Source organism: Labeo rohita, chromosome 8 (genome assembly GCF_022985175.1).
Source record: "Labeo rohita strain BAU-BD-2019 chromosome 8, IGBB_LRoh.1.0, whole genome shotgun sequence".
NCBI lineage: Eukaryota > Metazoa > Chordata > Actinopteri > Cypriniformes > Cyprinidae > Labeo > Labeo rohita.
In genome coordinates this window covers 29034858-29046293 of record NC_066876.1, presented here as the reverse complement: position 1 = coordinate 29046293, position 11436 = coordinate 29034858, and the positions used below count along the sequence as shown (strand labels likewise).

The following is an 11436-nucleotide window of genomic DNA, read 5'->3' as shown; positions in this document are numbered from 1 at the left end:
ACAGACAGACAGGTTCAAGTGACAAGCTCACACATGGGACATTATGTAAGTATATACATATACACACACACACACACACACACACACACACACACACATGTACATCCAACGATATGTAAGAGAAACACACACAATATGATCAGTTTCCAATTAATTTACTGGTAAAACTTCTTGTAATATGGTAGGCACATTAAACATCCGTTACACATTAATATTCCCCCCCCCAAAAAAGGATATGAAATGTTCATTTTCACAATTTTCTGATTAAAGAACGTCTGTGATACTAATAACTTGTGCTAAAGCTGCAAAATACATCATAAATCACGTTTTCATATAGCTGAAAAAAGAAAGGATTGTTAATGTAATGGCAAACTTAGTTTGTATCTTCTAGAAAACATCCTGCCTCTGTTAAAGCCAAGACAGAAGGCCAAACACAACACAGTACTGTTAAAAGAAACATGTTTCAGATTTCACCATTAACAAAATCAGGCACAGGTTCAGATAAATGCCATATAAATAACATATCAACACGAATAATCGTTTGAACTTCTTGAACCTTCACTGGCTCTCAAGAAGAGACTTCAGGCATGAATAAAATTGCAACAAACCTTACGTAACTGGTCTGTTACAATCTCAACAAAATCCAAGATTTAAGACATTATTTAACATGGGCTAAAGGATGTCATGCTATATAGGACGCAGAAGGTGGCACACAGTTTTGGCATGTACACCAGCAGCACCATGATTTAAAAGGCCCTTTAAGTAAGATCCATCACACCACATGCGTAATATCCGATTGACTTTTCTGTATCTAAACTAAGTCATTATGTATTATATGTCAAAATATACAATTAACATCTGAGAGCACAGAGGATAAAAGAAACTCTAGACTCTAGAGTGTATGGGACTACAGTATATGAGAGAAAATGGTAAACAAATGCTAAACAACTCTTTGGCTACAACAAAAAATAATAAAAGAGAGAAAAAGAAAGGCAAAAGGGAAAGAAATGAACAGAAATAATTCCACACATTTCTGAAATTTCTGTGTTCACAGTATTCCTGAGCATTGAACCTGCGGGTTAAGATTTAAAGGGAACTTCACGTTCTCAGGTCTGAGATTTTAAAGAGAACTGAAGATAAAAGCTTTTATGTAAGGATAAATGGTGATAGTATGATTGATCCCAATTTAAATACCATTTAAAAGCACAATTCCTTCTCTTGCATGAAATATGTACTACTTGTAATTAAAACATTGGGTGAATCTCAAAAAAGCTGCTAAGAAAGGGTCCAGGTTTCACCCTAAAAATGAAAAGAATAAATATGAAATTATATTTTGGGTAAACAATATTAATACTATTTATAGGACTATTAGAAGTTTGTGCATTGTGACATTTTTGTCATCTATTTGATGACAAATCTCCCCAATAATTCTCATTACTATAATGAGAAAAAAAAGAAACACCACAATAGAAATCACCGGTGAAAATAAGGGGAATTACCTTTTTTGAACAGTAAGATTTTAAATGTTTTTTACAGAAGTCTCTTCTGCTCACCAAGCCTGCATTTATTTAATCCAACGTACAGCAAAAACAGAAAAATTTAAAATATTTTTACTATTTAATATAGCTGTATTCTATCTGAATTTATTTTAAAATGTAATTCATTCCTGTGGGAGCATCATTACTCCAGTCACATGATCCTTCAGAAATCATGTTTGTATCCTGATTTGCTGCTCAAAAAAACATGACTGAGTAAACTGAGTGGAATTTTTTCAGGTTTCTTTGATAAAAATAAAGTTAAGAAAAACAGCATTTATCTGAAACAGAAATCTTATGTAGCATTATAAATGTCTTTATCATCAGCCAAAAAAAAAAATTATACTGACTCCAAGCTTTTGAATGGTAGTGTATATTGTTACAAAAGTGTGTACAAAAGCTTTTTATTTCAGATAAATGCTGATCTTTGGATCTTTTGATTCATCAAAGAATCCTGAAAAAAAGTACCTATCTGTTTTCAATATTGATAATAATAATAATAATAATAATATCAGTGACACTGAAGACTGAAGTAATGATGATCACAGGACTAAATTACATTTTAAAATGTATTCAAATAGAAAGCAGTTATTTTAAATAGTAAATATTTCACAATATTACTGCTTTTGCAGTATTTTTGATCAAACAAATGTAGGTGAGCAGAAGAGACTTGTTTAAAAAAAACATTACAAATCTTACTGTTCAAAAACTTTTGACTGGTAGTGTACATGTAAAAACTGTAGATGCATTATGAGAATTTGACTGAGGGAAAGTCATAAATGTCAATGAAAATGTTAAAATAGCTTCAAAATATAATTTCTTAATCATTTTTTCAGTTTTGTGGTGAAATGTGGCCATGTTTTTATGAGATGCACCCTTTTGCAATTTAGAATTTATTTCATCAATGCCAATGTGCTGTTGCGTTCATAACGGGTCAGAAGTCAAGAAATAAGAACTCAATGCCCGTTTTTCTTCCCAAGGACGTGGGAAAACCCAAGTACTAAATGAGACAAATGAGCCTCGGTTAAAACACATAAATGTCCCATGGCCTCATTTTTCTATTACAGCAGGCCAACAGGAAAGATGACCAGTTGTGCATGAATCCCTTTCAGCCAGCAGAGGGCGAAGTCTGCGTGCACAGACGGTCATGAGGCTTACAGCTGCCTGGTCAACAAACTGCTAAAAACAAAAAAACAAATACAAAGGGGGAGGCAGTGCAGTCACATGACTTCACAGGACACGCCCAGACAGCCCTGCTTCCTGTCTTCTCTGCTGTTGAGCTTTTTCATGCGATAATGTCGGATCTCACGGACGAGGGTGTAAAAAGCGTCCTCGACTCCCTGGAAAACAATGAAAAGAGACAATGGACATTTCATGATGTGTGAACATTTATGCATAGCTTCGGTTTTACGGTAAAAGCAATCACCTGATGATTAAAGGAGATGTTCACTTCCAGAACAAAAATGTACAAATAATGTACTCACCCTCTTGTTGTCCAAGATCTTCACGTCTTTCTTTATTCAGTCGTGAAGAAATTGTTTTTTCAGGATTTCTCTCCATATAATGGATATCTATGGTGCCCTCGAATTTGAACTTTGAATATATATATATATATATATATATACACATATATTTACAATTACAGTTTCTATACTTTTTAACCTGAAATGCTCAACTTGGTCTAGCTCTGCATGAACTGTGTGTATTCCCGTTTATGACAGTTAGGGTATATCTAATTTTCTCAACTTCATAATCGTCCTACATCACTGTTTTTACCTTTTTTTTGTAAGTGTCATTTGATCTTCTTTGTATGTTTACTTTGTAAACACTGGGTCGATACTTCTGTAGGACAATTTTGAAGTTGGAAGAGAAAAGGAGATGGGATTTTTTTTTATACGTACCCTAACCGTCATAAACAGGAATACACACAGTTCACGCAGAGCTAGACTAAGAGCGCTTGTGATTAAAAAGTATAGAAATTTAATTTTTTTTTTTTTTTAGAAAATAACCGATCGTTTCGCTAGATAAGAACCTTCTTCCGTGGCTGGGATCATTTAGAGTCCTTTAAAGCTGCATTTAAACTGCATTTTTAAAAGTTCAAACTCAGGGGCACCATAGATATCCATTATATGGAGAGAAATCCTGAAATGTTTTCCTCAAAAAACAATTTCTTTAATATTGAAAAAAGAAAGACATGAACATCTTGGATGACAAGGGGGTGAGTACATTATCTGTACAATTTTGTTCTGGAAGTGGACTACTCCTTTAACTGAATATAGGCAAACTTCGCCAATACACAAACAGTCTGTTTCATGAAAAGCTGAGAAAATTGAAGCAGAAATATGATGATCAGCCCACCTGTCTGGTCTTGGCAGAAGTTTCTACAAACTCTATACCGTAGCTTCTGGCAAGTTCCTGAGCTTGCTTGGTGTCCACTGTTCTGGCCAAATCACACTTGTTCCCCACTAGGACCATTGGAACATCATCCGAGTCCTTCACGCGCTTGATCTGTTCTCTAAAAAGTATATTAACATATTCTAGACTTTGTGTAAAACATATTATTGATATGTTTTAGACTTCATCTACTGCTTAAAATCCAGATGATTCATATATATCAAATATAACTGAAACCCCTTTCATTGACTTACAGACCTGTACAAATGCACATCGGCGAAGGATTTGCTGTTGTTTATGGCGAAGACACAGAGGAAACCCTCTCCTGTCCTCATGTATTGGTCCCTCATTGCGCTGTACTCTTCCTGACCTGCAGTGTCCAGGATGTCCAGCAGACACGTCTCACCGTCAATCACCACCTGCTTCCTGTAAGAGTCCTGTAAGACACAGACATGATCAGCACATAGATCCTGACAGTCTCATGATTACATGAATTAACCTGAAAATATATCGAATTAAAGGAGTAGTTCACTTCCAAAACAAAAATTTACAGATAATGTACTCACCCCATTGTCATCCAAGATGTTCATGTCTTTCTTTCTTCAGTCGTAAAGAAATTATGCTCTTTGAGAAAAACATTTCAGGAATTTTCTCCTTATAGTGGACTTTTATGATGCCCGTGAGTTTGAATGTCCGAAATGCAGTTTCAGTGCAGCTTCAAAGGGCTCCAGCTGAGAAATAAGGGTCTTATCTTGCAAAACAATCGGTCATTTTCTAAAAAAAAAAAAAACCCACACACACACACAAAAAAAAATGTATGTACTTTTTAATCTCAAACGCTCATCTTGTCTAGCTCTGCTGTGCGCATGTGTATTCTGTGCAGTCTTGTTCAAGACAGTTAGGGTATGTCGAAAACTCATGTTCTCCTCCAACTTTAAAATTGTCCTACATCGCCGTTTTACCTTTTTTTTGTCAAGGGCGCTTGACCTTTTTTGCATGTTCACTTTGTAAACACTGGGTCGGTACTTTTGCAGTGATGTTGGGCGTTTTGAAGTTGGAGGAGAAAATGAGATGGGAGTGTTTTGACATACCCTAACTGTATTGAACCAGAATGCACAGAGTACATGCAGAGCTAGACAAGACGAGCATATGAGGTTAAAAAGTATGTACTTTTTTTGTTTTAAGAAAATGGCTGATGGTTTTTTAGATAAGACCCTTATTCCTGGGCTGGGATTGTTTAGAGCCATTTGAAGCTGCATTTAAACTGCATTGTGGAAGTTCAAGCACATACGCGAGCACCATAGAAGTCCACTATATAGAGATTCCTGAAATGTTTTCTTCAAAAAAACATCATTTCTTTATGACTGAAGAAAGAAAGACACGAACATCTTGGATGACAACAGGGTGAGTACATTATCTGTAAATCTTTGTTTTGGAAGTAAGCGACTCCTTTAAATATTCAGTGCATGTCATGATGATAAATTGTAACTTATAGGCATATTTCACCCAAAAACGAAAATTCAGTTCTGAAGATGAACAAAGGTCTTACGGGTTTGGAACGACATGAGTGTGAGTAATTAATGACCAAATTTTCATTTTTGGGTAAACTATCCCTTTAAGGAAAGATGAGGTCAGAAGGTCATTACGTACCTCAATAGTAGGGTCATATTCATCCACAAAGTGATTCTGAATGAGCTGGATAGTTAAAGCACTCTTCCCAACACCACCTGCTCCCACAACAACCAACTTATACTCAGTCATCTTACAGTCCTGACAGACCACCTGTGATAGAGACCGAGAGAATGCACATGCATATATTAATAACACTTTAGGACTCACAAACAGTTTGACATACAAATAAGCACTTCAGAACATCTGTGTAAATATCACAAATAAAACAGTTCTATGTTTGTATACCGGTTTATTACAGCTTTGGCAATATAATCATTTCTGCTTAAATCAAGAGAGAGAAAGAGATATTCAAAGTAATATAATACACTACCCTTCAAAAGTTTTGGGTTGGTTTTTGAAAAAACTCTTATGTTCAGAATGGATGCACATTTGATTAAAAACACAGTAAAAACAGACAGTAATACTGTGAAATATTATTACCATTTAAAATAAATAATACTGTCTAATTTAATGTTTTAAAATGTAATTTATCCCTGTGATGCAGAGCTGAATTTTCAGCATCATTAGCTGCTTTTTTATTTTATCAATGTTAAAAACATCGCATATTTTTGTGGAAACGTGACTTTTTTTCCCCTCAGAAATCTTTGATGAACCACACTTATTTGAAAAAGAAATATTTTCTAACATTATAATTGACACTGTCACTTTTGATCAATTTAATGCATCCCCACTGAATAAATGAATTAATTTTAGGGCTGTCAAACGATTAATCGCATACAAAAATAAGTTTGTGTTTGCCTAATATGTGTGTGTACGGTGTGTAATTATGTATATAGAAATAAAAACACATTCATGTATATATTTAAGAAATATTTATAAGTATATGTATTTATTATATTTTTTATATAATTTAAATTATATATATATATATATAAATAAAAATATTTTGTACATAACATATTTATCTTAAATATATACATTAATTTGTGTTTATATATACATAACACACAGCAAACACACAAATATTAGGCAAACTCAAAATTTTATTTATTTTTTTTGCAATAAATCGTTTGACCACCCTAATTAATTTATTTAAAAAAAAAAAAACTTCTGAATGGTAACATATTATCAAATTATCATTGCCAAAATTGCTCAGAGAAGTAACATGCTCCCGTGCTCCACCTGATGACTTGACAACACCACCCATGCATGCTAGCTTAATGCTAGCTTCAGCAGTTGTCTGAGTAACTGTGGCACTGAGAGTTTACATGAAGTGAATTAACAGCATATTACACAGTGAATAATATAACGCTGTCTTATGTACCGTGTCTCATTTTTATGACTCATATTGGAGGCTATTCAGCAATTTCTCCATTGTCATGTGACCACTGACATCATGATAGTAATAAAAGTTTTTGTAAGAAAGCACCCCCTCTGCAAACATTACCCCTGCAGTCTATTTATAGAATGGCTAAATGTCAAAGTCATTCTCAAAGCACAGCCAGGAAAAGACATTAACCTGAGAGAGAAACAGAGGTCGCTGACCCCGGAGCTGTTTTCAGTTGCTCAACCTAAACCTGAGACACAGATTTGATCTTTTTTACGTTATCAATTCAACATTATACATGCATGTTTAATCATAATTGTGAGCTATGCATCTGAGAATGTTGATCTAAAGAAAAAAAAATTGTGTCATCAAAATTAAATTAGAACTTTCCCTTTTCCACTGACGTCACTGTGCGGCCAAATGAATAATGCTAACCAACAGTCAAACAGCTTTTATTTGAGCAAACTCACATTCAGCCTGCATATATAAGTAAAACATTACAGAAATAAAATTGGTTATGAACTATGGAATCATGTTTCTGCCATGGGATAAAAATACATTTGATCTAAAAATAAAAAATGTGATATATAAACGATTATTTGGATAATTGAGTAATCTGTCAATTATTCTGACAATTAATAGAGTAATTGGATATTTATAATAACATTTTTTGTATTAATAAAAATAGACCCAAGTGAACAATAGTCATTAAGATGACTTAAAATACATATATAATAGCAATGAGGCAATAATAATTAGTTCAAATAAAGCATCAAAAGCAAGAAATCATATGTTTTTTATTGAACAAAACTGTTAAATTACATAATGTACTATATATTATGTATTATAAACTATAGAGCTATGGTACATTGCACATTATAACAAATGCCTGCAGAGGGCACCAACGGCATGACGATTGTTTTTACACTTTACTGCACAATCTAATGTGTTTAATATTGACTCAACATTTAATTCAAATGTCCACTTAATCTTTAATATTTGGCCATTTCTTTATGACAGAAAAGCTACTGCCACTGTAACTTCTTGAATATGTGGACATCAAAACATGTAAACTCAGAGTGAGGGCTTGAGCTTTTATATTGAAATCACAATGAACAGTTAGCATATTAAGATACTGATGTATTTTTCTGTGTTTGCATAGGTTTATAAAGGATTTACCTTTTAGATCTAATGAAACAGCGCACGTTGCGTTCCCAGATAAACGTTATAATAAACCCAAACTCAACAACAACAACAACATGCAGAGTTTGAGACACTCCACACATGTAAATTATAACAGCAATATTTACTGTGAACATGCATGCACGCATGTAAATAATTAAAGCGCATATATTAAACCTGCATTGCATTTATTTATTTAACTGAGTCATAGCGTTTGTGATTTCTTAATAGCATAGTTCTTTATTATGATTTTTAAATGGTTTTAATATGTGGAATGCGCCACTTCTGGTATTTTGCAGATTACTCAAGCACGGGCGACATGCAATCAAGGATTTTTTTTAAAAATCCAATACTCAAATAGAATCGAGGAATCATTGCAGCCCTAATATAAACTCAGAATTGAGAGAAAATTTAGAATTGAGATATAAACCAAGAACTGGGGAAAAAAAAAATTCAAATTCAAAATTTCAAGAAAAAAGAAATCAGAATTGTGAGATATAAACACAACTGCGAGAAAAAGAGTTCATAATTGTGAGATATAAACTCAGAATTTAGAGGGAAAAAAAAAAATTAATTGTGAGATATAAACTCAGAACTGCAAGAAAAAAAATTCTAAATTGTGAGAAATACACTAAGAAATCAGAGAAAAAAAATCTGAACTGTGAGATATAAACTCAGAACTGTGAGAAAAAAATCTGAAGTGCGAGATACAAACTCACAACTGCGAGAAAAACATCTTAATTGTGAGATATAAACTCAGAACTGAAAGAAAAAAAAATCTGAATTGTGAGATATAAACTCAGAATTGTGAGAAAAATCAGATTTTTTTTACGGAAAAAAAATCAGAATTGTGAGATATAAACTCTAAATTCCGAAACAAAATTTAGAATTGTGAGAAAAAAAAATCTGAATTGTGACATATAAACTTAGAATTTAGAGGAAAAAAAATCAGAATTGTGAGATATAAACTCAGAACTGTGAAAAAATCTGAATTGCGAGATATAAACTCAGAATTTAGAGAAAAAAATTCAGTATTACGAAATATAAACGTAAATAAAAAACGTGTGTCAACCAAAGAGTTTTTAACCAGATGGAAAAATATCAGACGCTCTACTGAAAACGATCAGCCAGTGGCGCAATTGAGAACGCTTTGGTGGCACAGCGTTTTTCCAGCTGAGGTGCTTTGGTTGCAATGATTTAGGATATCCACGGCAGCAACGTATAACTAGCATTTCATTTTTTTAAATTTTACTAAATATAAAAAGCAATAACCAGTATTGACTTCTCCTCTATTTACGGCTGGGTAAACAGTGACAGCGACGAGCGCTGTGCTTTACAATTATCAACTCAGCAATAAAAAAATAAATAAATAAAGGGCAAGGGCAAATGAACTTGTATTTATAATGCCAGTGCATTAAAATTCAGTGTCATCAGATTGCTAAAAAAAGAACACATAACATTTAACGCACCATTTACAAGTGGTAGGGAACAGGTGTACATTTCTTTCGTACCAACTAACATTTTGAAAAGCTTACGTCAGAATGGCTTTACGAACGGTTTACACACAAATTCGTTCTGCTCGTGATTCATGAATGAGGCCCAATGAGTTTATATCTTAATTCTGAATTTTAACTCATAATTGCAAGAAAATAATTCAGTATTGTGAGGTATATACTCAGAATTGCGAGCAAAATGTTCAGAATAGTGAGATATAAACTCAGAATTACAAGAAAAAAATCAGAACCGTGAGATAAAAACTCAGAATTATGAGAAAAATTCAGAATAGTGAGATATAAACTCAGAATTTCAAGAAGAAAATCAGAATTGTCTGATATAATGTCAGAATTTAGAGAAAGAAATTCCAAATTGTGTGATATAAACTCAGAATTTAGAGAAAGAAAAATGTATTATGAGATATAAACTCAATAAATCCACAAGAAAAAAAAAAAAAAAAAAAAAAAAGAACAGTGAGCTAAAAAGGTGCAATTACCTTTTTAATTTTCTATCCTATGGTGGAACCAGGCTTCCATAATGAACAAAATCACATCGACTTTAACTGGAAAATTCAAGAGCAACTACATATGCTAAATAATAACAGTTTTTGTAAACACATTATAGTTAAACGACAAGATACTTATTGAGCACAAATGTGACCCTGGACCACAAAACCAGTCATAAGGGTCAATTTTTCAAAATTGAGATTTATACATCATCTGAAAGCTGAATTAATAAGCTTTCCATTGATGCATGGTTTGTTATGATAGGAAAATATTCGGCCAAGATACAACTGTTTGAATATATGGAATCTGATTGTGCAAAAAAATCTAAATATTGAGAAAATCACCTTTAAAGTTGTCCAAATGAAGTTTTAGCAATGCATATTACTAATCAAAAATTAAATTTTGATAGATTTACAGTAGGAAATTTACAAAATATCTTAATGGAACATGATCTTTGCTTAATTTCCTAATAATTTTTGGCATAAAACAAAAATCAATAATTTTGACCCATATAATGTATTTTTGTATTTACATAAATTCTCACACTTTAAACAAGCATGGGGTTAGTAAATGACATCTTTACACACAATTGTGGATGTTCTCTAGGTAAATATGCATTCATTTTCAAATGGTTTGAACGTCTCAAACCATCCCATAACCTTGATTGTGGCTTTCACACTCTCATCATGTATTGATATCATTGTTTGTGGTGGGAAAAAAATATAAAATTAGATCATACCCCCTAGTAAAACAACAGGTTGATCAACAGTATGTCTGGCACAAAAACTTAAAAGATCATTTAAGTATACATATAATATGTTATTAACCATACAAAATATGAGAAATCCGATCTACCCCTAAAAGGAACCTAACCTACGTGTATCCTACATGTCCCATAATGCTGTCTATGTAGACAGCTCACTAGGATTTGAAGCACAGCCTTTATGTCGTACAAAGAAGGAAATCAGCCCATTAAAAAATATCCACAGTGCCAGTACTCGTGAAAATGAATGTAAACAGCCGAGGACGGGTATAAAGGCGATAGAGAGTGTCTGTAAGGCGTGGAGAAGGAAACTCACCGCTTACACTGCAGTTCTGCGACCTCTGGCTGATCTGATCAACAGGGCTCTGCTAATTACTGCTGTCTCGCCCAAAATAATGCCATGAGGAGCACTTTAAACGCCACTTCACAGTCGTCTGAAAGTAACGTAACGCGTACGAACAGGATTAGACACGAGACTACAGATTCAGCTTGTAAAAACAGCAGTTAAATAAGTCTGTCTAAAGTTTTGAATAAGAGTTGACCAAGCAGCTTCCCCCAGAACTTCACGATTCACAGCGACTTCCGGCTTCAGAATTCCACAAA

At 33.4% G+C, this 11436-nt stretch overlaps 1 protein-coding gene across 1 annotated transcript; it reads right to left on the bottom strand.

The window, feature by feature from the left end:
• Positions 1-139: 139 nt before the first annotated feature.
• Positions 140-11414, bottom strand: nras (NRAS proto-oncogene, GTPase). Its single transcript, XM_051117718.1, has 5 exons — positions 11150-11414; positions 5580-5711; positions 4188-4366; positions 3894-4050; positions 140-2875 (listed from the first exon to the last, which is right to left on the bottom strand). Exons 2-5 carry the CDS (start codon positions 5688-5690, stop codon positions 2756-2758), a joined length of 567 nt encoding a protein of 188 aa, XP_050973675.1. The 5' UTR covers positions 5691-5711; positions 11150-11414; the 3' UTR covers positions 140-2755.
• Positions 11415-11436: the final 22 nt, after the last annotated feature.